The sequence below is a fragment of the Trachurus japonicus genome, chromosome 17 (genome assembly GCF_045865225.1).
Source record: "Trachurus japonicus isolate A0001 chromosome 17, Traja_1.0".
NCBI classification, from domain to species: Eukaryota; Metazoa; Chordata; class Actinopteri; order Carangiformes; family Carangidae; genus Trachurus; species Trachurus japonicus.
Window position 1 is genome coordinate 13,899,151 of NC_140923.1, and position 27,596 is coordinate 13,926,746.

At 43.5% G+C, this 27,596-nt stretch overlaps 1 protein-coding gene across 19 annotated transcripts in view; it reads right to left on the reverse strand.

Annotated features, from left to right (window-relative positions):
• The window catches only part of LOC146970269 (receptor-type tyrosine-protein phosphatase mu), a 172,126-nt gene that overhangs the window by 15,384 nt on the left and 129,146 nt on the right, over positions 1 to 27,596 (reverse strand). For 15 of the 19 annotated variants that reach the window (XM_085804829.1, XM_085804830.1, XM_085804828.1 and 12 more), the window contains 6 exons: positions 24,472 to 24,665; positions 19,899 to 19,986; positions 18,919 to 18,995; positions 12,929 to 12,965; positions 3,547 to 3,644; positions 480 to 596 (listed from right to left, as the gene is read on the reverse strand). In XM_085804829.1, the coding sequence (XP_085660955.1) occupies positions 480 to 596; positions 3,547 to 3,644; positions 12,929 to 12,965; positions 18,919 to 18,995; positions 19,899 to 19,986; positions 24,472 to 24,665 (611 nt within the window). Of the gene's footprint in view, positions 1 to 479; positions 597 to 3,546; positions 3,645 to 12,928; positions 12,966 to 18,918; positions 18,996 to 19,898; positions 19,987 to 24,471; positions 24,666 to 26,005; positions 26,018 to 27,596 lie in introns of all 19 variants that reach the window. The other 4 variants (XM_085804816.1, XM_085804812.1, XM_085804814.1 and 1 more) reach the window with 1 other exon arrangement.

A 27,596-nucleotide genomic window follows, 5' to 3' on the forward strand; every position in this document is an offset into this window, starting at 1 on the left:
ATAACTCTGTCTCGTAACGTTCTGTTATTATCTCATAGCGTGGTGAATGTGCAGGTCACAACTTTTTGTGTTTTGTGTTTGTGTTTTGGAGTTGTTGGATTGTGTATTTGATGAGGGAAACCAAGAAATCCCATTAGCCTTCATGGCGTAGCTCTGAGCAGCTCTCGGCTCTGCTCCGCCGTTCTAAAAATAGCTTGCACTGACAATTAAAGGTAACGAACCTACTGCTATGACGATAGGGATTATGGCAATGGGCCAATTTGCCAAAATGTTGAACTATCCCTATAAAGTGCAAATATATTGAAAACCGAAATCGAATAATCCTCCATTATGTTGTCAAGGACTTATTGTCCCTATATAACCTGGAGCTTCTTCAGTGGAACGTCTCCCGGCTGTGAGAGCGCAGCAGGCCGCTGATGTTGAGGAAAGTATGCATGCTGTTTAAATGAATTAAAAGGTGTGAGTGTTCACTACTGTACCTTCTCTACTGCGAATGTCCTGATGACGTACTCCGACAGCAGCTCGGTCTCTATCAGCGTCACCTTGATGTCTCTGTAGATCTCAGTGTCATCGGGCCAGTACTTACAGCACTTCACCTGGGGAGTGACAAAAGCGAGTGTTTTACAACCACGTGCAACATGATGCACTGCATTTACATTCAAAATGCTTTCTTTGCAACGTCATACAAACCACTTCAACGTCTGCAAGTTGCTAAGCCATCACTTTTTTTTCTTTTTCTTTTTCTTTTTTTTTACCTCCAATAAAAAGGTAATTGTCACATCACGTTACCTCCCATTTGCCACCTGATATTTCAGTTTCTGAAGCGTTTCTTTCAAGTCAAAATGAGATTCGCTTCGTATTAGTTTCGGCCGGCGGTCAAAGATCTGCAGCAAATGGGAATCTTATGTATCGATGGAGAGCTCATTCTCACATTATTGCTTTTTCATTCTCACGTCGATAATGTGAAAATGGGTGTAAAGGTAGACTGTAAAGAAACCTGGAGCAAAGCAGGCAGGGCACAGAGGGGGTGTAAGATTTCACCACCTTAAAATTTTGAGTACCGGTGCAGAGAAATAGGACAAAACATAAAAAAAAAACAGTGTACCACAATTGGACGAGGGACGTATAATGACAATCCAATAATGATATGAAATAATAAACCCTCAGCTATTTAAAACAGATTTCCCCACAGAAATCTAAAACACCCCACTGAAAATATTACTTGTATTAGGTATCATAAGAGAGTAAAATTACCCCTCCCCTCCTCCCTTCTCCCCCTAGTTCAATTAAACTGTTGATAGTGAGGGAGTAAGGCTGGTAATAGAGACTGAGATCATGGAGGTATATCAGAGAATGATAATTTTTGATGAGGGATAAATGCAACATCAGCCACAACTTGATTCAATTTTCATTTCTGGAGTCTATGCGCTGATTAGGAATGAAATGAGATTTTGGTTTGTGGAGTGACACAGACAGAAAGCGGGGAGGGTGGAGGGGGGGGCAACGACTCTCAGGTCCCTCTCTCTCTGACACCCCCGATGACTAATCCCCGATGACAATCACAAATCCACCGTCCGCTTCCAGCCAGATTGAATTAGGCAAAAGCCATTACCTTATTAGATCACTCTGAATCAGGCGCCTGGTTTGGTGGTGGTGGGGGGGATCGGAGGGGGATCGGGGGGATCGGAGGGGGATCGGAGGGGGAATTAGCCTTTGGGCTAAATTATTCCAGCATATACACAGATGTTCTTTTGCTCAGTGTGCGACTGTGTGTGTGTGTGTTCACAGCTCTTGCACTCACTCGCTCCTACAGTATGGATAGTAGAAGTAGTATGGAGAAGAACATAGCTAAATAAAAGACACTACAGGACAAATGAAATGTTCACCTCTGACAATTGACTTTTGACTGTATTTCTTTTTCCTCCTTGCCTCATCTCAATCCATTGAAATTACTTCTCATTTTTGTTTTGTTGTGTCTTTTTTATTCTTTATTTATTAATTTATTTTTATTCTCTCTTAACTGTCTCTGTACTTTTATATTCGCTTGTCTGTTTACAGTAAGAAGGAAGGATGTGTGTTATTACTGATCTGTAACAACATTTTGTAGGACTGGGAGGGGTTGGGGGTGGGAGGGAATAAGTGGTTGTTGTTGTTTTTGAAAAAGGAAAAAGTCCTTATTTCTCATTGTATGTACTTTTGCCTGTCAAATGAATAAAAAAAAGAAGAGTATGGAGAAGAAGCCGACGTAGCATCACCTCATCACACACATCAGCAGCACCACCACCTTCTAAACCAAATCTCTCATACATCAAAGTGTGCCGAGCGCCGCCCCCGTGTGTGAAACCAGCAGGACAGAGTATCTCTATGTGTGTGTCTATGTATGTGTGTGTCTATGTGTATGTATATGTGTGTGTGTGTGTGTGTGTGTGTGTGCGCCAGGATTTCCCAGAGTTCATCAGCAACTGTGCCGAGCAGATGGCCCACTGTGATATGGCGGAGTGATTTTATGGGGCCCTCTGTGGAGCCGCCGCCACTGTGACCAACTGTGCCTACCGCCCGCCATTGGACAAGGATCATATAACAGACGGTTTGGGGGCCGGGGGCCCGCCGAGGACGGCACCGCAGCTAAGCAGGTGTGGAGAAGGTGTGGGGCGGGGCGGGCTAGAGCTCAGCTACTGTAGAGGAACGGCCTAATGAGGTACCTAGAGATGGGGCCCATGAATCATTATCAGCTCTGCTACATTTAAGCCTCTCCCAAAAAAAAAAAAAAAAATGCACATCAGCGAAATCAAGGTGTGCCTGTGTTTAAAGGGCTTTCAGTGTGAATGTGTTTAAAATTCTTAGAGAAAATCCCCTGGCAGTCAAAGCATTACACTGTATGTTAAGACCTTCATTTTCTCTTGATTATAACCTAACCAGGAGGAACTACAGTGTGAGTTAAGTGGAACAAATTAGGACTGAAGTAGGGCTGTGGGATCTTTTTTTTTTCTTCTTCGCTCCCAGAGTTAGGCCACATGCTGTAGTGTGCAGAAAAGAAAAGAAAGTCAAGGCTCTGCCATTAGTTTGAACATTATGAACCGGCCACACCACTCAATAACAGTCCCCCTTTGTCCAATGAGGACAATATTAAGAGATGTTTCTGCTCAGAGGAGCCTGGTAGGAGCTGGCGGCTACAGCGCGGTATAATCTCCCGTTATAGAGCCACTCAGATGAAACAGTAGTCAGTCGCCTGGATGCCTCTCTGGTAATGAAGGCCATCAATCAGTTTCTTCTCACTTCTCACTGATCAGATAGATGGAAAAAAGAGCTGGCGGCACGCGAGACCCACGCCTCACTAAGCCAGAACACACACACACACACACACAGAGATATACACACACACGCACACAAAAACATCTGGGCACTGCTGATGTTCAAAGATGAAAAAAAAAAAAAAAGATGGCTCCGTTTGCCTTGAGATACAATCAGACCGCCAGTCGACGACTCGGGGGCAAGGTAATCTTATTTGGGATCTGCAGTTACAGTCGACGCGGATTTCATACCCACCCTGCCCACTTCCACCAGGTTGGTCACCATGACGATGGCTGCCGTATTCTCCTGCCACACCATCCTCCAGAAGTCAAACACGGTCTCCTGCATGGGGCCTTCGAGAGACAGAGAGAGAGAGACAGAGAGAGTGAATTTTTTTACTCTTAAAAATTTCAGAGACGAGCCGCACATTCAAACGTCTCCTGATGAAACCGTTCATCAGGCAGAAACTGTCAGGAGAATATATAACTGCTCGTCATAAAGCCAGGCATGGCTTCCCTTTAACATTTAACACCTTCTTTCAACGTTTTTGTCGGCGGAGCCTCGTAATAAATCTGGACATTAAGTTTTCAGGATTCATTACGTTACATTCATTACATATATTTAAAGCGTTTATTGTTATACTCCATCAAGCAGAGCACAGCACCTGGATGAGGGCGTCAAACTAAAGTTATTCTTGAATTGTAGCACCAAGGACCAAGAGAGAAAAAAAGAGTCTGTTCTATCAATACCATCGATCAATACATATCACACGTGTTGTTTTATTTCACAATGTTGCATTTTATAGTTTATCTGAAAAGTCTCAGGTGTCAGTTTGTATTAAATCTATGAAAAGTAACATTTCATGTGCTGCAAAGAGCAACTTAAATATTTACCATTGTTATTAATAATACATCAACTAGTGTGGCCAAAAGTATGTGGACGACCAAATGTCTGGCCATTGTTGTGAGGTCAGACACACCTGGATTAATCAGTTTGTCCAATAATGTAAGACAGGAAATAAAGGAGCTGGTTTAAGTTCAGGAAGTAGTGGAGCTGTGCATAAAGCACTGGTGTTTGCTGCCATAACAGCCACCACTTCTTTGCAGAGATTTTGTTCACAAAGTTTTGGGAGTCTTGGGACTGAGCCCCAAGAGCATCAGTGATATTCGGACGCTGATGTTTGGCGATGCAGTTCATGATCACAAAGGTGTTTGATGGCGGTGAGGCCTCTAGTTCTAGACCTGGCTTTGTGCCCCAATGTTAAGACACAAGGGAACTTCAAGGGGCCAGGAAGCTGGGAGTTTGTTATTGTATCTGAAATATCACCAGTTCAACCCTCATGGCAAAAACAGCTGCTCAGCTGCTCACAAAAGTACTTTTAACTACATGTAGGCCTGTGCATATTCTCATTTGTCCAGGTCATAGTATCTCAAATGATTTTTAAATTGAAACGGACAGCAATGTCCATATCCTAGACAGAGAGGACAGGTGGTTTGAAAGAGGAGTAAAAGAAGCCATCTACTGTATGTAAAAGTAGAGAAACCATCCCTCAACAGGGGAGGAGGTCTCAGACACCACCTATCTCCAATTTACAATGCTGCCCTTTCATCCCTTCCCAGGAGATTCAACAATCTAGTCTCTAAGAAAAACAACTGTTGACAAGTGGCAAGTGACTCCAACGACTGTCGTTATAACACAATAGGGCACTAACGAAGTCGAAACCAACTTTCCACCAAAGACAGTCACTCAAACGACTGTCGTTGGCACTTGGAGCAAAAAAATGAAGCCTCTTGGATGAGAGGTGAAACGTCTTCCTAGACAAATAACCAAGTCCAGTTGCTTTCGATTTAAAATTCCTTTGAGATACTGTTAACTACTTTTCATTACTGTATATTGAATGTCAGTGGGCATTTACATGTAACTCAGATAGTGAAAAGATCTGCATTATATCGGGACAGTGGATGTAATAGATTCATTTTAAACACTGTAACGCACAATAATGATTTCCATCGCTCTTCCTCTAATTCTGCATCTGTCTCAACATATTTATTTCTGATTTGTATGAGTGAATGTATCTGTTTAATTCAGTGTGATATTCATCACCACATTCTTCTTAATCTACTTTACTCTGTCCATGTGCGTGCTGTAGCAACATGCTTTTTCATCATCGCATCACGCCAATAAAGCTTCTGTCTGTGTTTTTGGAGGCAGAGCGACTGTCAGATCAACTCATACACAATATAAACACGGGGGATTTGGAGGTATTACAGTCCTACAGCAACAATGCAGTTTATAGAGTATTTTCTCCTCCATTTTTCGCTCCTCGGATCGAGGAGCTGAAAAACAACGTCAAGTCAGATTTATTTATAGAACTTTCTCTACAACCGGTTCATCGCAAAGTGCTTAGTCCACAGCAGAAAGCTTAAAAACAGGCAGAAACAAGAGAGTACAAATTAATCACAAATTTCAAGATAAGGCTAAAGCCAACGCCGTCATGTGTGAGTGTGAGTGTGAGTGAGTGAGTGTGTGTATGTGTGGCAGAGCTCAAAGTAATTACCACTACACCTCATCTGTTCAACACCAACCTTTCCACCGAACCGGACCCGAATGTGTCTGGTGAACATCGAAATAAATGAGCAGAGAGCCGTTCAATGCCTCTAATATTTAAAACTTCACTGAGCAATAATTGTGGATTGATGAGAATTTAATTATTATTCTGGTTAATTAAAATTATTAATATTAGTTTTAATCAAGCACCAAGTGGGGGAAAAAAAAAAAAATTGCCTCTGACAAATTAATTAGTAAATGCAAATCGTGGCAGTTGTGCATTTTCCTGCGTTGGCCCCGAATTACCTGGAGACATGACAATTTATGCACAACACACACAGACACACAGACACAGGCTGGCGACACAACATGGCACAGACACAAACCATTAGTGTTTGTCTTACTTTTCATTTATATATTTGGTGAATTGAATAAGCCTTAGGACATTCAGGTCTGTTAAAAAAAACAGGTCGTGTCACAACAGCCACAGCGCCAGAGCCAACACCTGGTCGCCTTCATGTCCGACTCAACACTGATATAAAAAATATTCTGCTTTTTTTTTTTCAAGCATTCCTGTTTCTGTGTGATAGTGGACAGTTGAGAGGTGGTGGAAACAAACAGAGAGAGAGCGACAAACTTTGCAGCAGACACTGAACTAGACGTGTTGTAATATTAGTATTTTGTTATTCTACCTTTAGCACAAAGCTGAATAGTGGTTATTGTGGAATATGTGTATGTATCCTCACGACTAGAGCAGGGCAGAAGGATTCAAAGAGCCCTCACTCAGTCAGTAGTGTTGTGGTCAAGACCATGTAACCCATCTAAACCAAGACCTAAGGGGGGTGATACCAAGTCCAAGAACAAAACCAAACCAATGTGAGACCATATTCAAGAATCAAGACATTACTGTATTCAGTGCCAGTACTCATAATAATCATCTGGCTTGATATTTATATTATTGCTCAACTAAAAGGAAAAGAAAATTTCATATAAAATCCAAACCACATTTAATTGAAACAAAGTTTGGATTGAACAGAAGAACACAGCTGAAGTTTCCTCCCACTTTGACACTGGTGCAACCAAGTTTTTCAGATGGTTACACAAGCATAAACATTTGTATTGAATGACATTACATAAATCAAAGTGAGCTAGTGACAGAGAGAGACATCTGCAGTTAAAAAAAGAAGATGTCACTGCAGCTGTGGTCTTGACTGGTCTTGAGAAAAAAGTCCAGCTCGACCGAGACAAGGCCAAGTACAAATTTTGTCGATTCTGAGACAATGCAGTCTCAAAACAACACTATCAGACAGTCACAGCTTGTGGCAGCGGCCTTACAAACCAATGGCTCGGCCATCAGAGGGTTCATTGTCAAATCAAAGGACAATCAGGGATTATTTGCCTTGAAATCTTAGTTTTGCAAATACCAAACTGACCAAAAGAGAGTCAATTTAAAAGAAACATATTCAAAGAAAAGGAATTACTCTAGTCAATCAATTCTTCTATTGATCTGAGAAATAAAGCACTGAGGTTTGACTGTTCAACATGCATGGTTCAAGGTATCCAATCATAGTCATGCAGGTGAACACTGCACAGAGCTGTTTACTGTTGCGTCTCCATCGGCCACACCAACCTGTTTTCTTACTGCTTCACTTTAGCATTGTTGGTTTAGCTGAGATTCATGCACCTTCATTAAGGAGGATTAGTTCTGCAGCAGAGTCTTTGTTGCTGCTCAGATGAGAGCTCCCTCAAAACCTTTTCTGCCAAAACTAATTCTACATCTATTTTCTAAAATCGTTAATTTCTTGTGTTTGTGGCCTCGCTCGCTTCGTGGAAAGGAAAAACATTTTGTTTTCAAATAAATGTCTGATCTCTCCATATCCATATTCCATCTAAAATTAATGTATTTGTTTATAGAAGAAGTTATAGAAGAAACAAGTAGACACCAGTTGCATCAACCTCTGAATCCCTTGTTTGTGCTCTTTATTGGTTTGTGTCTTCTGCAACAACCTAATTTCCCTCAGGGCATCAGGGAAGTGTCATCAACATTTTACTCAGTTGATTGATCAAGCCCTGTTTGATCCGCTCTCTGTGATGCATAAACAGCTCTTGTCTGTCTTGCCTCTAATTGTGTTCAAATACAGCCTCATGTGACAAGAGTTTAAAATCACTTCTATTTGTCACAAACTGCACAATGAAATTCAGGAGACTTTTTTTTTTTTTTTTTGGCAAGAAAAAAAAAAAAGATTCAAAATGAGCCATCATTTGTACAATCATGTTTCTGTTGCCAGCCTGTTCGTGCGTCTCTCCTCGGGAAACAAGAACATTTTGCAGAGTATAATAGTTGCATTTGTGAAAAATTGAGAAATGAACTTCTGCTGACTTCCCAATTGGATAGCTAGAAATTTGGAACAAAACTCCTCAATATCTTCCATTTGTATTCCCCTCGCTTCCTCTGCTATGCATGTGGTGGTTCGTCTTGATTTTAACTGCAGGACCTCAATCTCCAATTCCAGTCACTTCTTCCATTCTCTCCAGTAACTACCCAACCTGATTGAGCCGCCCACTCTGCTGCCTCCTACACTTGTCCCCGAGGGAGGATACACACTGCTGAGAAGTTTGAGAGAAGGAAGACTGAGAAGCAGGACAGCTGGTGTGTAGGACTTCAGTAACACAATAACACTTGGCATTATATGGTAAATCGTCCAATGGGAGACGCTCGCCAAGGCTTCAGCCGGCCAATTTATGTTTCCATATGCATGCGGAGCTGGAGAATAGGTGAGGAGGAGGTGCTCGGGCTGCGCTGAACTTGATAGCGCTCAAAAGGAAGAATGAATGATAAACAATAGTCTTTGTGGCAGAGGGAGGTTTTATCACTTCCACGTCTCGTTGTTTTGGATTTCTACAAATCTTTTACCAATCTTCAGAAAGCTCAATTTTAGATGAATTTTGGTCTGGATGTTTGCACCGAAGTTGATGCCGCAAACTGACACTGACCACAGTTAAATGCATGAGAATGAAGAATGCATCAAAGCAGCATAGAAACAGAGAATTGATTGATTGTTAGACTCTTAAAACAATCTGCATTCTTATCTTCTTTTATCTTTATCATCTTTTCTTTCTATCAGCAGACGGTAAAATGTTGTGGTAGTGCCACAAAACCAGATGGTTGGGTGGAAAAGAGTGTGCAACTTGGAGACTGCTGCTCTCATTGAAGTTTGAGTGTTTTTTTTAAACTGTGATCATGATTCGTCCCTGATCTGATCCCAGTGGTTTTAGTTATTTTTTTCTTTTTCTCAAGCTTGTTACCTTCCTACTGGCAACGACTGAAGCAGTGTAAGTGGTTGTGCTGATGCAAAGTCTGGCTCTTTGTACTGACAAGGTTTTTGGGTTTCTTTTGCTAACCCTTCCTGCAAAATAACACAAATGGTTGCTTAAGGTTGTGACGCATGAAACCCTCACTGTTCAAACTTTCATTGGTGGCTATGTTCTGGTATATGATGATGATGATATAATGTAAGTTTTATAGGCATAGTTCAACATTTTGGCAAATTCTCCTATTGCCATAATCCCTATAGTCATAGGAGTTGGTTCATTACCTTTAATTATCGGTGCATGTTGTTTTGAGATCTGCGGGGCAGAGACGTGAGCTGCTCAGTGAACACAATGGAGGTGAATGGTACAGGTCCCCTGCCCCTCATCAAACTCATCAAATACACAATCCAACAACTCCAAAACGCTCTGGTGGACAAGTTGTGACCTGCACATTCACCATGCTATGAGATAATCATGTAACATTACGACACATGAAGCAAATACTTGGAACTACTTGTGCTTTTGAGATCACTCGACAACAACTCCGTCTTGTAATGTTACATGATTATTTCATAGCGTGGTGAATGTGCAGGTCACAATTTCTCAACAAGAGCGTTTTGGAGTTGTTGGATTGTGTATTTGATGAGGGACAGGGGACCAGTACCGTTCACCTCCATTGTGTTCGCTGAGTAGCTCACGTCTCTGCCCCACGGATCTCAAAACAACATGCACCGGTTTTAAAGGTAATTAAAGGTACTGAACCTACTGCTATGACTATAGGGATTATGGTGATAGGTGAATTTGCCAAAAATGTTGAACTATCCCTTTAAGAACACATGTATTGGTTGACAACAAAGTCATTGTCTTACAAAAAGGAGTCCTTGCTGGGTGTCAGCTCATAGTGTCAAAGACTCGAGCCACAGGTTATTGGAGGGAGCTACGGGGAGAGAGTACGATGTGCGCCGAGGAGCCGAGTTGGAGAAGTTTGGAGGAGTCACTTCAGAGAGGAAGAACACCAGTAGGAGCTTCACTTCCAGCTGTCACAGAGCTAATGCTGCTGCAGCCGACTCTGTGTTTTGGGACCGGGCCTGTTCCTCCGTTAAGCAGCGAGGAGTGTGACAGCTGTAGAAATCCCCCAGCCAGGTATACACACGCCGCAGCGCTCCTGATGAACGCTCGTGCGTACACACTCACAGGCAAACACGGGATACGATCCCCTCTTGCCCATTAATATTACATGGAGCAGACTTTGGCATAATGTACACTCACTTATCATTGATTTGCTCTCTCTCTCTCTTTCTATCTGCCAACCCTCTCCCGCCACCCCCCCCCCCTACTCTCTATGCTGCTGATGTTAACCTGTAAATAATAAAACTTTTGCGCTGCTGGTGACATTTGCTGCTTGTGAAGGAGGGGAGGGAAGAGCAGAGACGGCTGGAGGGGCTCGAGCTTGATGAAATTGAACCCCTTCCTGCATCATGAATATTTTCCACATCACCGGGAGGATGCAGGCACTTATCAGAGCCGTTTGTGCCCCGCTACTTCAGTGCAATTCACAGTCTCGACCAGGAAGAAGGAGCTCATGTCTGATCGGTATTTAAAAAAAAAAAAAAAAAACGATCCGCGGGACATGGGAATGGACAGAGGCAAAAAGCGGCTAACTATTGGAGGGCAGCGCCGCATGCATGCACTCAATCTGCTAAGTAGGAGAGCTGCTGTTGGTGTCGGTGCATCACTGGGAGTCTGTTGTTGTAGCGCTGCAGCAAAAAAAAAGAGTCCTGGATGAGAGAATGACCTACATAATGACGAGCATAGCTTGGGTGATGAGGCTTTTATGGAGTGACAGCTGTTCTACCTGCCATTGTCACCTTGACGGAGCAAAGGGACTCGTCAATAAACCCCCAGCTAATGAGCGCCATTGTAGTTTATAGCATAAGAGGACGGGGGACAACGTTATCCCACACGTCTGTCATATTAAGCGCACCCTCAACCACCTCCACAGCCAATTTATGACAACGATTTTTTAGCTTATCCAGCACTATTGCGGGGCCTCATCACTTTCCCGAGCTCCTGCCGGTCCCGGCGGACTTGAGTGGAAAGTGTCACTCTCTGAAAAACTTTACTGTGGGGAGAGAGAGAGAGAACAGACTACCCTCCACCCCCCCATTTCCAGGCATCGGTGCCAATGCCCAGGTGCTCTTTTCAGGTGCTACAGTATGCAGTTTGTCTGACTGAGAGAGACAGGTCTGTGTCTGGCTTTCCTATCATCTCTGGCTGCTCTTTGCCTCGGTGTCAGCAGACTGAGCCTTCCTTCCTGTCAGTCTGCCGGAGCTGATGATGAATTATAAAAGGGGCCTGCTCTCCTGGAGAATACAGATGTTTCCATACACACGCACACACACACACACACACACACACACACATGCCTCCAACTCCTTCGCACTGGATGGCTCTAGTCTACGCAGTGAAAAAAAAAGCCTTATCGCGCTTACGATACAGTCAATGGAAAAATGAGGACTTATTATGCAAGCTCAATGAGGAAGCAGGGTCTAATTAACTTGAACGGAAACACGTTTGGCTTCTTGAGCTTTTCATCTCGGAGAGGGTTTCTGTTTGCGGTGTTTCTTTGACTGCTAAACTCCATAAGCATGTTTTTAAATGAAATATACGCCTCCCCTTAATGACTGTAGGACGGTTATAGGACTCATAATAATCCATCTGAAATCCTCTCGGCGCTGGAGCCGCTTGTTTTCGTGAACCGACGGCCCCGCAGGAGAGCGAGCCGGCACTTGACAGACGGCTTCGTTTTGAGTGTTTGACTCGGTGGTCAGCGTACAGCAGGTGGCACCGCGCATACGTACAAGCAGACAGACAAATCGAGCGGGCCGCCACGCCGCCGCCTGATTGGTATGCCGTCTCTTTCTGAAGTAAGAGCAAACAGAGGGTTGTTTTAATTGAGACACTGAGGAAGAGAAGCAATGCACTAATAAACAGGTAATTATGCAACTCCCAGCTCCGCCAAAGCAGATTGTGAATCCATTAAGGCCTCTTCGCAAAAACGCCTCTTCCTTTTTTTCCCCCCCTTCACTGGTTTTTTATTTTTTTATTTTTTTTCTAAAGTGGTAGGCTACGCAAAATCTCCATGCGTGCAGCAAGCAGGCCTCTTGTGTGTGGCGGTGGGGGGAGCGAGGCCCTCGACGCAAAATTCATAACAATTAACCATCAATCAGACTTAACCTCTGGGGTCATGGTAAGTGCTCCTCTTCCCTGCGAATCTGCCGGCCAGATTAACACAGTGACAAAATGTGCCTGTACATGTCAGCTAATCCATTTATTTATTCAGCTTTCTCCCAGACTGCCTGATTAATCGCTCCCACACTGCCGATGGAGGGAAAGAGGGGAAGAGACGGAGAGAAGAGAGAGAGAGAGAGACAACATGCTGCTGTGCTTGCTCAGAGGTGTGTGTGTTTGTTGTGTGTGTTTGTGTGTGTGTGTGCGCACCGAGCGGCAACAGCTTTCCCCTGAACACACACTTGACTGAGCATCAAAGAGTAGTTTGCAAGAGCGTATGTAAACAACGATGGGGATGTTCAGAGAGATATTCGTGAACACCTGCACACATCCACTCCCCCACTCCTCCCCGGCCCCCCCACCACCTCCACCACCTCCACCACCGTACAAACAAGCACAACAACCTTAAATTCTCCCCCACACATTCAAACCCAGAGCGCCTTTGCATATTTTCACTTAGAAAACTTTTTTTTTTTCTCTCTCTCACCTTGAGTGGCGATGTAGTGGTTCGGCCGGTGGTAGCCCTGAGAACAGAAGACAAAAAGAAAACAACAAGAGAACGTGAGTGTCAGTTCGCCAGAGGTCATTTATCCTTTATCTCAAAAAACACACACGCATGTATGACTTTGATGATTTTGAACACACTTTGTGTCACTTAGCACAGCAGATCTGAACTGTATGGGATCCCTGTGAGAAATGTTTCTCGCTAAAACACAAATACTGTGCACAGTCGGCCTGCCAGCTGTCTGCCTGCTGCTGTACACCCATTCACTTCTTTTGTTTTTTTTGTTTTTTTTTCAAAACATATCTGACTCTGGTGAGGGGAAAAAGCAAAAAAAAAAAAAATTGCACAACTAAGAGCTTGTGATGGATGCTGCTGGATGCTGGATGCATAAACACTTTCCATCACGCACACTCTCTCTACATGCAGCGCACCTCTGGAGTGAGCAGCCAAAGTGTTGATAATCCCCAAGATACAACTAACAGCACTGATCTTCACAACAGGCCCCTAGTCTCACGGATTACTCTAATCCCTTCAAGTTTTTATTTGTGCAATTCCTTGTCTTCTCTCCAGAGATATGAGGCAGGAAACAAAACATTAGGACTTAAAGGCTCTTCCCCGGCCCTGCCTCTTCTTGATTGTCCGCCCCCCCCACCACCACCAACCCATCTCCCCACACCCACCCCTGCTGCTCTGCTTATCTCACTCATATTCAATTTAACTTGGACTGTGATTAACGCTCCTCCAATGAAGGGGAGAAAGACACAAAGGATATTTTCCTCACTCACTCTCTCTCATCCACAGGGCTCCTTCAGCTATTCAGCTGTCCTCCATTTTTAATGACTTCTTTATCTCTGGACTGAGGAGGAGATTTGTTTGTGCTTTCATGTATGTTCTGTCAAGTAAAGTGGAGGCCCAGTACGGCATCGGATTAGAGAGGAAGCAAGGGCCCTGACAGTGACTGTCAGGTGAGTAGAGCGTACTATAAACTGACTTATGGCTCTTTTTTTTCTAAAGCGTGTTACATTATGTACGAGAGAACAGAGATAAATGCAGAAATGTCAGTGTTGGGATTATTAATTGAACGAGATTTGTTTCCAGGGATGTGTAAATTACTAAAGGAGAATCAAATATGTGTTCTGCTCTTTGTATTTCGCTGCATTGGTTATTACAATTATCATTTACATTCATTCTTTCCAGTAACAGTGGGATGTTGAGTGTCTAAAATATGCAGTGTGAAGTTTTTGCGCCCGTGGGCACGAATTTGTATTTTCAGTTTGAATATCATTAGACAGCCCACTTCTGTTGAGTGTGGTGTGCCAACCTCATCACCTGGAAAATTAATTTATATAGCACTTATTTGCCTTCACGGATACATTTACAAGAAAACAAATAAGTGGTTCCTGTCTCCACCATCTTTGCTGCCGATGTTTGATCGTTTCACAGTGCTACATTGAAGTCATAGAGAAGATTAAGGCCAGATTACTAACATGGCAACACGAGCAACTTCCCTGAGGCCCCATAACCTTCAGGGCAGATCTGTGCGATCTTGTTTGGTGAAGAACCTCTTTGAAAACGAGATGGTTCATCTCAAGGGGTAATAAATGTATTAAAAAATCTAGTTTTAATGTATTGCAATTAGCATAACAAGCACACTATGAGCTGCAAAGGGCCTTAGTGTGGGTCTTGGCTTATTGTCTTCCATCAGTCGCAGTGGTTCCCAAGATAAATCCCATGATCAGTTTAAGGTCTAATAAAATAAAATTCTTGCATTTCTGTTTAATTCTTCTGACTTTTATCTACGTTTTAAAAATCTTTTCCTGTAAATAGAACAGACAAATCTATCTTAGGTTGAATCCTGAAATCTCCAGGTCAAAATCTGCGACAAGAGGTTTTCTAGTAAACACAGATTTGTTTAAAGGGGCTGCAACCCAAGTGAGCTAAATAAATAAATACATGAAAACACTGCTGTTGAGGTTCTGTGGGTCAGAATTTACATGCTGCACATCACTCAATAAAACTGTGTTTAACCAAATAAACCAGAAGCAGCGAGTCAGCGGGGGCTCAGTTTTGCCGCAGGGCTCCAGGTTGGATTAATCTCACCAGAGGAGGTGATGGTTGGGTGGAGAAAGAGCACGATCGAGGTGTGTGTCCTGCGTCCTGTGTGTTGTGTGTTTGGAATATAAAACCAAGACCCGAGACCTCGTGGCCGGGACCGGCTATTTAAAAAGGAAAACAAATAAAACGCGTTTCCTCATCATGTTGATAAAACACGTAATCTGGATGGGTTTTACATTATCAATGAAGCATATCTGTCTGATGCAAATTAGGTGTAAACGAGCATGAGCGTGAGACATGGGGGCTAGGGAGAGGGGGGAGGCGGGTGCGTGAGTGACTTGATTTTCGTGCATTACCTCGCTACATGACACACACAACGCTCAGCAAACATTTTTTTGCGCACACAAAGAGAACAGGCCATTACGCCATGTTTCCTCGCCTCCCAAATGTTTATGAAAATACTCAATCAGCTGAGGAGAGCAGAAAACACACCCAGCTGCCTCTGCTTACTCATACATGACTCGAAATAGTCGGCAGTATAATAGAGTACAATAACAAACACTGTGGGAAATGTTCTACACATAAGAGTTTATTGGGCAGGACAAGCTTTTAGATGGGTTAAAAGGCTTTCTGAAGAGCAAAAACATCATTACCCATCTGCCTGCATTTCTACTAAGTACTTTTCCCAATGAAGCCGGTAGAGCAGTGCAAATCCTTTTTTTTTTTTTTTTCCTTCCTCCATCCTCTTTAATATGCGTATATTCTTATCTTATAATGGGGCGCTCTTTATTGTGAGAGTCTCCTCCGCAGCATCCCTTTTCGCAGCATAATGGACCATAAACTGAATAGTAGGAAAGGTAAATAATTTAAGCCCCCTGCATTTGCTGTGGCACACCTTGCATTATGAATTTATGTTTGAAGGCGTAACAAGAGATTACAAATTACCACATTAGAGGGGCGGGGTGGTAGGAGGGGGGGGGGGAAGATGGGAGACGGGAGAGTGAGAGTTCTCTCCTAAGCAAGAAAACCACTTAGGGAGTCAGGTACATCACCAGCCCATTACACATGGAGTGGAAGCATCTGCTCAAAGAGGCCAATGAGCTGCTGCGATTGGTCACATCCTGCTACTAACACTGCTATTAACAGCAAATCAGGTCAGATCAGGAGGTTCCATATTGTCTGAGCTAAGTGAGTTAGATCTGTTTTCAAAGGGGAGGCTTGTCTCACGCCACTTTTTAACGACTTTTACTTACTGTAAAGGCATGCTGTGTCACTGACGTGCATGTAAGAAGCCGTGCTGCAAGTAGCCTCCCGTGGTAAGGAGGAGAACTAAATCTCCATACGGGAGAGATAAACTGCTGCATCTGGTTTGATTCACTGCTCGGCTGAAGAGGTTTTGCAGTTGGAGGAGAAGGCAGCTGCCTGATATAGATGTGAGGCAGAAGTGATGCCGATACGCACATCCTCACTCCGCAATCTATTTTACGGAGTGCCCTCGCCGTCGCCGGGGAAAAATGACAACACTGTTTGTTGAAATGTTTAAAATGACCCGTGTTTACATTTTTCTTACCAGGAAACTACCGAACCGCTGCAAGAGGCTGAGGCTGAGGGAGTAGTAGTGCGACTTTGTTATTGTGCAGCAAGACATCTGAGGAAGGAGAAGTGGGAGGACAGCTGGGCGCACAAATAGTCTGTCTTTGTCACCAGAGATCACAGTTTGCATCGCAAGTTCCTCGCGGTGTCGTTAAACCAGGACCACAACTCTTCCAACGCCTCAACGAAGTGATTTAAGTTCCCTAAACTTCACAAAAACCTGGTTCAACATGGAGTCGTAGGGTCAGAGGAACCTCATGCTGCGACCGTGAAGTCTGTTTATCTATCGGTTTGTTTGTTTTAGGTATGAGGAGTTGTTGAATTCTATTTGATAAGATACAAATTTATCAAAGATTGATGATACAATAAAGCAGCAGATCAGTTGTAATGGCTGTTCTCGTGATCTTGAACGGCTCTGTCTGTGTTTGTTCTTTGTTTCTGTGATGTTCAAAGCAACATATTGTGTTCTCTTTGTGTGTCTTGTGTTCGTGTTTCAGTTTTCACCCATCGTTATAACTCTGCTAATTAATCATCCGTGACACTTCTCCCCCCCTTTTTTCTCCTCATTTTTGGTTCTCAAAATGTGTCCGTGCTGTTGTTCAAAGCAAAATCCCAGACTATAACCTCAGTTTCCCCCTGTGTGCTGGTTCGCCTTTTCTCTCACCCAGCGCCAGGGGCGTCACTAGGTTTTAAGGACAGGGGGGGCTTAGCCCCCAGTAGATGCACAGGATGTGAGCGAATGTAGTGCGCAAGCACGAACTTTCACAATGGCCCAGAAAAAACACAATATTTAGAATTTAGAGTAAATTTAGAGTATTGAATCATGGGCTAGTTGAATCTAAGAATTCAACTACTTTTGAATTTTACTGTGTAAAAGTAGATGCTAAAAAAAGTGAACCTGAGTAATTTTTCAGGTGTTTGACTATCATGGATATGTCCAGGTGGACTGGAAAACTAATTATATTTCACTAGTAGCCTGTGTCATAATGGTTATACACTCCATCCAAATACAGCTGTTTTTGGCTCATTTTGATTTCACCCAGACCTCCTCACATTTTCCAATTCAAATAAGACCAGACAACAGAAATGAAGTGCGACTCCAACTGGAGCAGATATTTATGGTAAAGAGTGCACATTTCACCCTAGAAACCCCTTCATCTTCTACACAACCAGGACCTTCACAAGAAATTTCAGATTTTTTTTTTTCTGAGCTGAAATAGACATTGGGGGGTTGTGCAAATGACTGACCCTGAGAATCATTTTAATTTGAATATTCTGCTTTTATTAGTAGTTTTATTTGGACTGGGTTTAAAAATATATATATATTTATACCTAGCCTATATTGTTATGATGCTGTTTTTATATATTCCTGTGTCTTACCTGATCTTCTGCATCTTCAGGACATGTCTGGCCTCTCCCTAGAGCATTCCTCTCCCTGTCTGTCTGTGCTGCCTGCAGTGTCACCAGATATCATTAGTATTTTAAATTAATCCATTAAATAATCTGTTTTTACTGCTAAATGTTATTTTCTTTAACACAGCCAAGCTATAAAGTACCAGATGCATGTTAACACATTACACACATACACAGCACACACACACACACGGCACATGAGACAGACAGAGAGAGAGAGAGAGAGAGAGAGAGGAACACACACATGATGACAGGAGTGTTCAGGATCCCCGTTTAAAAGTTTTCCCCACCAGAATCTAGCCGAACTTTGGAGCATTATTTAGCCCGTTTTCTGACAAGCTTTCTGACATGGTTGGTACCAACAGAAGCCTTGTGTCTCCTGGTTTCATATAATATCTGTATCTTCGCTCTAGCTTTAAAACTGATCCGTTTACAACGCAATTCATATTTCACATGAATTAAAATTTTATCGCGGTCATTTTGACAAATAACAAGAGACAAATGCGGTGACAGCTGGGGTTCTTAAAAGGAGAATGTAAAAAAAAGTCACATAATAAAAGAACACCAAATTATTTGGGGGGGCTTAAGAATATTTTAGGGGGGCTTCAGCCCCCCTAAAATATGCCTAATGACGCCACTGCCCAGCGCTGTCAGCCTCTGATCTTTATTCCTCTTAATATATCCAATGAATAGACTGGTACAGCAGCCCTCTAAAGTTGAATATAAAGGCACTGTGTGTGTGCGTGTGTGTCCCTGTCTCTGCTTGCATGTGTGTGCTTGTGATGGGCAGGCAGCAGGGGATGCGTGCTCCCTTAGGCTCCCCCGTGATGGCGGCACCAGCGCCCTCTCTCTCCCTGAGAGGAAGCGCAGTGACCTTTGCGTCGGTGGCGCTGGCTGGTGTGTGTACTTACATCAACGTAATTTGCATTAATGTAATCGGAGCTCTGTTCCCCCTCCAGGGCCTGCAGCCTGACACGGGAGTGATCATCTGGAAGAGAGGCAGAGAGGAAGAAACCAGCATTGAATTAATCATATTAACGAGGGCATCAGGAGAAGTGAAGGGGGCGAGGGACGGAGAGACAAGACAGTAAAAAAAACAAAAAAAAAACACGGCAGCAAAGGGAGGGAAAGTGGCCATGGACGATTTGGGGGAACGACCGAACTGTGGTTGCTATTGAAGGTGGAGCTGAGGAAAAGCAACATGGCTGCCATCATGTGACTGAGTAGGAGCAACAAACACAATAAGGCTGCTGTCAGTTTAAAACCTTGATGATCTGCACCAAATCAAATGAAGACCAACAAAATTGTAATTAAGTTGTAATTATAAATGTGTGAGCATAACTCAAATGCATTATAATAAACTGCACCACATGCACAATAAATATGGACATGGACCAATGCAGACCTAACACTATTTCAAACCCAAATCTGTTTCCTAAAGCTACATAACACGCCTTTAAAGCCGATAAGTAATCACTGAAAGTTGATTTTCAACGTTTTAAAGTGACAGCAGCGATGTAAGTTGAAGGAGAGCTGAAGTGACATTTCCAATCAGCATTAATTGAGAAACTTCCATCAGGTTTGGATTAGAATTGTAATACTGTGTGCATTAATTGTGAAATCAAATTTTTACATTTTCACAAACACTGCTGAGGCTACATGTTATGTGCCATATGCCGCACAGCTCATTTCTCATAACTGAGAAAGACACTGCGGGAAGATGAATATAAAAGTAGATTGGAAAGGTCAAAGCTGCTCTCGTTGGCTGATAATAAAACTCTGTTTGAGCAGCTTATAGTTATCCAGTCACAAGACTGGCCAATAAATCAGCCAGAAGAATGGGAACAGCACACAAAAATTCATGAGCGCTGAGGAGGTGCTTTGTACACACATGCAATGATATTCCCATATCGGTTCTTCATGCGGTTCTCATCCTTCTTGGCAGAGTCCCATGGCGCTGACTGTCCTTCAAAAAAGCTCTGAAAAGACAGAAGAAAACAGAAGAGAGAGGAGGAGGGGGGTGAAATATGGTGTCATGTGTGAGTACTGTAAATGATAACCAGGCTAAAGAACACAGTCTTCCTCTTCCAGCTCCAAAAAAAAAAAAAAAATTTATGAAGGGATCATTGCAACAGAAAGGAAGACGTACGCACAGAGAGAGAGAGATATTCACATAGTTATTAGACATGAAACACAGGGAGGGCGGTGGATCCCGGGGAAGCTGTGTGTCAAACAGTGAGTGCCATTAGGGCAGAGGCGGCGGGAGTCACGCTCAAACCTCAGCCCCTATGAGCCACCGCAGCAGAGTCTGTCTGTCTGTCTGTCTGTCTGTCTGTCTGTCTGTCTGTCTGTCTGTCTGTCTGTCTGTCTGTCTGGCTGGCTGGCTGGCTCATCTGAAGGACTCAATCAGCTCGTCGCCGGGAAAAAAATAAATAAAGCCAGCTCATCGTCTACAGATCAAAACTGCTCCGCTCAGATTACCCTCATGAAATATTTATCATCTCTCGCTGGGGAGATTTCCATTCTGATGGCACACCAGGCACAATTAAGCCAAATTATCAAAAATACATCTCCACTGCCAGTCCACCGCTGTTTGGCAGGGGCGGGCGGATGGGCGACTGGGGTTGGGGTTGGTTTTTTTGGCTCCAAGCAGACTAGTCTGGACAAAAAACATGTTATTGTTCTGTTTTTTTTTGTTTTGTTTTTAAATATACAGTCAGATAATGCACATTTGAGAAGTCAGCAGATGCATCAGGATGCAGAATAAAGATCTGGGAGCATTTATCGAAGGTTAAACAGATTGTTCGGAGGGTTCTTTTAGTGTGATTAGCCAGTCTGAGGGAGCTGGATGCACTGTCTTCAATCATCACTGCTCTAGGACTTGATGGTTTCATTCATCTCAGCGGCGTGGCAGGCAGAGGGCCATTTGTCTCGCAAATAAAGGCCTTTCAGACACCACACAAGGACATATTCCTGTATTAAGTCCTAAGGATTAGTGATTTCACTGAGAAACAGCTTTAATATGCTAAAAATACGTCCCATCCCCTCCAAAGTGAAGATGGAAGCATGTCTCAGAGACAGATTACATAAGCCTCTCCTCCTGTGGCAGTATGTCTTGAGTAAATGCACGGGCCAATGTCGTTCTCCCTGTCACTCTGAAGGATACAGGTCTGGTATTAAGCATCCGAAGACAAATCATCTTCAAGCTGAAAGGCGTTACCTGGCAACTTTATAATCGTTCTCTTTTAGACTGAGTGACCCTGCCTGTCTCAGATGCTACAGTCTCATTCCTCCAGCTGTTTGAATCCTAAACTCAGGGGGGGAAAAAATATAATCACGGCGATGAAGTAGTTTGTATCCACAGAGACAGGAATTATATGATGGTTTTAAATTTGAGGGCTAACTAACACACCCACACTGGGAATAATTGGCTACGTGAAATTCACCAGATAGTGATAGAAAAACAACGGGTGTGTGTGTGTGTGTAAAAAAAAAAAAAAAGTCCTTTTTTTATGTGGTGAAGGTCTACGAGGTGTTTTTCACTTCGTTGCATCTGCAGGTAGTTTTTCACCATCCTCAAATTATTCCCATTGGCCCCGATCCAACTTAGTGCGTTTTTAATTACAGGCTACCTGCTGTACTTCAGTCCCAGCACAGTTTGTCTGCATTGCCGTTTCTTTGTCCGTGACTACTTACTGGGAGTGTAAAGCACTTTGCTTTGCTCTGCATATGGGGAAAAAACGCTACATAAGGCAAAAACAGAGCACAACGTGGAAAAGTTAATAAAAAAAGAGAATACAAAAAAAAGGTGTGGTGTTTCTTATGAATCAATTAATCCTCCGGTGAGTGAGATAATAAGGAGACTCATTCAAACTGACTAGTGTTCATTTGTTAGTTGGACCATTAAGATATTCAGGGCTGTCACAGTGCCCCCCCCTCCTCACATTAAAACAAACACAATGACAACATTACATTTTTGATGCAGTTGATAGTTGTTTTCTGCTTCCTATTTGCTCAATCAAACTGTGCGTCAATGTGCAAAAGACTTTGGACATGCAAAAATATCTTTATATCAAACATGGCTTCATAAAGCTTTTTAAAAACTATACACGTCGTTGAGTTTGCAAAATGTGAATTGGGTTTTTCCAGTTCACCACTATCAAAGCTACAGTATAGTCCAAACTGGTTGGTTTGGCTGCTCCTCATCTGTTGAGTTGAGCGTCATAATTTGCTGGTTTCGAGTCATTATTTCCCCCAAATCCACAAGTTTTTACATTTGTAATGTAGGTATGCTTTTTGAAAAGCTTTGTAAAGCAACATCTGAGCAAAGTCTCGGAGCATTTATGGATCTCACCGTTCCTGATTGAGAGAAAAAAAAAGACTTCATAGACACACACATTTCACACATTTCATCATCTGAACACTGTCAAACAGTTTTACTGCACATAGCTTCTGTTGGTAAATGCCCTTTTCAGGTGTGATCATATATGTGAGATGTTTTAATCCCACAGGGCCCTATAAAAAAATTAAATTAAATAAAAACAGCCAACAAGCACCATCAATCTGTCAGGTTTGTGATATCATCTACAAGTCTAAGAAGAAGAAGGAAAAAAAGAAAAAGAAACTCACAAATAACCAAAAGTATTGGCTTACCTCGTTTATCTGATCCAAAGTTAACGTACAGAATAACAAGAAGCATGGGTCAGAGAGAGATATAGTACAGTGTAAGTCAACAGGTTTAGAGGTGCACGAGGCTCCAATCTTATCATCAAAAATAAAAAAGGTTAAAAAGGGCATTAACCTCAGGACAGATTGATGTAGAAAAGACAGCAGCGAAACACAACATACAAATGAATCGCTCTAGCCAAGAGAGAATGAGCTCCATTATAAACTCTAAAGATCCCACAGGGCTTTTTTTTCTTCTTTGCAGCAGGCTGTAGACAGCTCGGTGACAGCAGGGTAAAGGGACAGAGAGGCCAATGGTTCGTCATGGCGTTGCTTCCTCTTGATTGACTGTTATACGTTCGGGCCGCGTGAACCCAAAACACCTTTATCCATAATGGATTAGGCCTGGAGGGCAGCCCAAAGCACTCCAGCCCTTCAATGATCTGATGCTACAGGTAGCAATGTGGAGGCTGCATTATTTAATTCTGCAGTCATGAGGGGGAAAGTGGGGAGTTAATTACTGATAAATCTGGCCCACACATAGTAAAACTAAGCAAGGAGGAAGGGAGATGAAGGGCAGGAAAAAGGAAAGCAACGGAGGGGATGCGGGGATGTGTGGATAAGTAAGCTGCAGAAGAAAGAAAAAAAAGCAAGGGAGGGAGCGAGGGCACAAGAGAGGTAAAGGATGTAAGTGGAGAGGAAGGTGGAGAGAGATCTGATGCAAGTTAAAAAGAGAGAAGGCGAGGATGGGGAGAGCTGATAAAGATGGACAGAAGATATGAGAGTAAAAAAAAAGAGGCAATACGATCAGTGGAAAGGGTCAGTGTGATGTGATGTCAGACAGACGAAACTGAAGCGATAGAGGTAAGACATCTAAAAAAAAAAAAAAAGGGTTTAGAAAGTATAGCTTGAAGCCACTCTGTTGCAACCTGGCATCAGGGGGTGAGACGGAGCTGTCTGGTGTGGTGTGGTGCTGAGGGACGGGTGGCGAGGAGGGGCTGGAGAGCCGCCAAACCCCTGCCAGCCTCCCCCACACTTAATGAGAGGAAATGAGAGTGATGCTCTATTGGGGCAGGAGGGGGTGGTGGTGGGGGGGGGATCTTTTGTTTTGGTGTCAGCATGAGGCACGGTGTCAGATTATGGATGCTGTTGTGTGACAACAGTCCTGGGAGAGCAAGTGGGCTGCCATCGCCGGTTGCTTTATCGGACTTGATTCAGACAAAGGAGGGAAAGTGGGAGGGTGTGGTGGACTAACATGGAGCTATAGCTGCTCCTCACACCTTTTTGGAGGAGGAGGAGGCCCTTTTTCTTTTTTAAGTCTATGGCTGAGATTCAGAGGGGAACTGGGGCAACAGCATTTGACACACACACACACACACACACACACACACACAAACACACACACACACATACAAGGACGTGAAAATGCACAGTCGCTGCAAACAACATGGAACAGATGAACAACAAAACGAATCACACCGTAAACACACTGAGACGGGCTACATTAACAATTTATCATAAAAGTGCATCTGGGGAGAAACAAAACAGTTCTGCTGTGCGGTGCAAAACAGAGAGAGAGAGAGAGAGAGGGAGAAATAAAGAGAGGAAGAGAAAGAGAGAGAGATACAGAGACAGAGAAAGCAACACAGATGAAGCCTCGTATTAAGACTGATAAACATCTCCACTAAAGAATCTCCATGGAGACGTTACGACGAGTCTATCACCGGGCTTTATTTGTGTTTCCAACCTTTATAGCTTCGGAAGGGGGGGGGGTGACAACTCGGGGGGTTGCGTCCTACCTCGTACTCCTCCTTGAAGCCGTATCCCTCGGCGCACTTCATCTGGGTGATGTGCTGGAGGAGGTCGGCCACGCGGATGGCCGGGTGCAGCTGACCCGTCTGGTACGGCACGTCCACCGGCTCGCGCTTCCGGAGGGAGTGAGTGTGCGACTGCACCAGGCTGCTGGTGTCGCTGCCCATGTTCTGGCTCTCGTCTGCGAAGGTGGGGTGGGGGGTGGGGGGGGCAAGAAAACACAGGGACAGGCCAGAGCAGGTCAGGATGGAGAGGCAGGAGCTCACCTCGCATGGCTTTAATATTAGTAGACATGTTATAAGACATGTACACTGGTGACATAATGCTCCAAGCAGTAAATGTCAGTGGTGTTTTATGACTCTATTGTCATGTAAGACCCGAGATAAGCTCTCTTGGCGTTGTCAATCTTTCTACATACACCGGTCCATATCTCACTTTGAGACCGTCTCCATTAACAGATGGCACCATTACCTCATTTACTGTTGAGCATTATGTCACCACCCTCCAGATTGACAAACAACTCTCAGCTAGTAATCTGTTTGTTATGGATGGTCATAACAACACAACATCATTGAGTAATATGATGAGTCATGTGGTGAGAAGGTTCAGGTCCATCTGTCTCAGTGTGTGGCTGGAAAGTGTTCAACATCACAGGCCTACTGTCCTGTACAAAAGTATATAATAGCCATTTCAATATGAGGCTCTTACTGTACACTACAAGTGTTTAATATGGCTACTGTCAAAATAAAAAGCACCAGTGAGCCCTCAACTGCAAGAAACAGTATAGAGCGGTCGTAAAAGAAAATTCACATGAAGATGCTGTAAAACAACAAGTTTACTTTTCTTTTTCTTTTTCCTTTTTTTTTTATTGTTGTTGTTCACTGGCAATACAATATGCCGGGTTGGGCTGCAGCTCATATTTGCGAGTCAGAGTCCACTCCAGCTCTTTCATACTGTAATCCAGTCAGTGGCAGACATGAGGCACAGATGCTGTGGGGAGCCAGCGGACGATGGAGGGTGTCCATAAACATGGAGGAGGAGGAGGAGGAGGAGGAGGAGGAGGATGTGAGGGGGTGTGGTGGGCCACAGTGAGCATGTTGCAGCAGGCACCGTCGGAAGCATCACACAGACACAGCGTGAATTTGACCCCTGCCACCCATTCTTCCCCCCACCAAAAAATGAAAAGAAAAATAATTGAAACCTAAAAAAAAGAAAGTTCAAAATAAAAACAAAAAGAAAGAAAGAAAGAAAACAACCCAGGAGGGAAGCGGAGATGGTAGGAGAATGCATGGGGTGATGCTGCCATGGGGCACTGTACGTACTTTGACCATGCTAGGCTAATGGTGGCGGCTTGGTGGCACGGTACGGACGGAGGGTGGTGAAATGCTAACATGTCCACTGGTCATGCAATAAAATGTCGTAATGTCCATGTCAGAAGCAGCCTCTCACTTTCGGCTCGCTTTCTGAGTAAAACACCACCTCCTTTTCCCCCCAACCCAGGGCCCACTTGGGAAAACTTACCATTAATGGGCACTTTTTAGATAGCAGATACATAAGAGGTTACGTATGTAAAGAAAGAGAGAGGAGAAGAGAGAGGAGAGAGGGGATAAGCAACAATACAGCATGAGAACCTGTCACAGTAGTGTAGTGTTTTAGAGCTACGCTATTAAAAGGCAAGATCACATGCCTTCCCTAGTCCAAACTGCCTCGGTAGAAAGCCTAGTCAAGGGGAGGGGGGGGGGATGTTGAGTGGATGGATGGGGCAATTTCAACAGTGCAAGACAAAAGTAAAAGAACAAAAAAAAAAAAAAAAAACAAGGAAGTCATGGATTTCAAGGGGGAAAGTAATGGTGAAATACTGGCCGTCTTTGGAACAAGCGCTAATTGTTTCCGATCTGTAACTTGCACATTCTAATGATGCCAATTATTTTTTGAGTATTCTGACATTTTGAATTTCTTCCTCTAATTGCTATAATTATATTTACATGTGCTAGTGGTGACACCTGTTTTTATGCCTTCTTTTTTTTTTTAAACAAAAAAAGAAAAAGAAATGCGCTATGAAATCAAAAAACATTACCAATCCGCTATGATCTAATCAGTTTTGATCATTAACCTCAACTGATGAGACAATGCTGTGACTGAATGTGTCACAACTGAAAGCATGTAACCTTTTCTGGCTGCTGTAATTTCATGTTAATTGTTTCATGCTTTATTAAATGTGGAACTAACATAAGCAGCTGTCACGACCGCAATGATGAAAGACACTGCTTCAAGTTACACTAATGTGGAAAAATAAAAAAAGTAAAAGAAAAGAAAGAAAATACGCCCTAACTGTAAGTTGTGTACTTAAAAATGAAGTTATGGTGCTCGTGGTGAAGCTGGGGTAGAGTTGCTTATTGCATCTTTCTTCTTGGCCTTGAGTATTAAATTATTACGGTTCTAGTGCCCCACTTAGTAGCAACATTATGTGCTCCGCTGGTAGGAAAGCATCTGCTCATATAAGATGCTGCACTTTGGGCTGCTCTGCATATTCAACAAAGGCCAGTAATAATTAACAGAAGAACAAAATGCTTTTTTATAATTCTATTTTATCACTGAACAGGATGAATAAACACTGGCAAAACCAAAACAAAAACAAGTAGGTCACTAGCAGTTAGCCAAAGGCAGGGGGAGCGACATTAAAAAGAATAATAGAAAAGGTTGTTGTTTTGGAGGGAGGGAGGGGAGTTAAATGCGTAGTGAGGAGAGAGAGGGGAGGGAGGGAGGGCAGCACAGCTAATGCTAGACTTTACATGTTTAGACCGAACGCAACCCGTTTTTGGAAATTTTTTGGTGAGGGGTTGAGGGGCGGGGGCTTAGAGAGAGAGAGACCTCTTTCTTTTTCTGTCTCCCTCACACTCTGATTTTGTGTTTGTGTCTCAGTGCAGCTGCTATGGCTTCAGCACACTATACAGGCCTTGGCGCTGGGGCAAACTGCCGCCGCCGCCGCCCCCCCCACCACCCCCAAAACTTCCCCCCGCCGTGCCCCCCTTCGACACTCCCCCACATCCAGTCCACATGTCTGTCCATGCATATGAGAGGTCAAACACGTATGTGACATCACACGCACGAC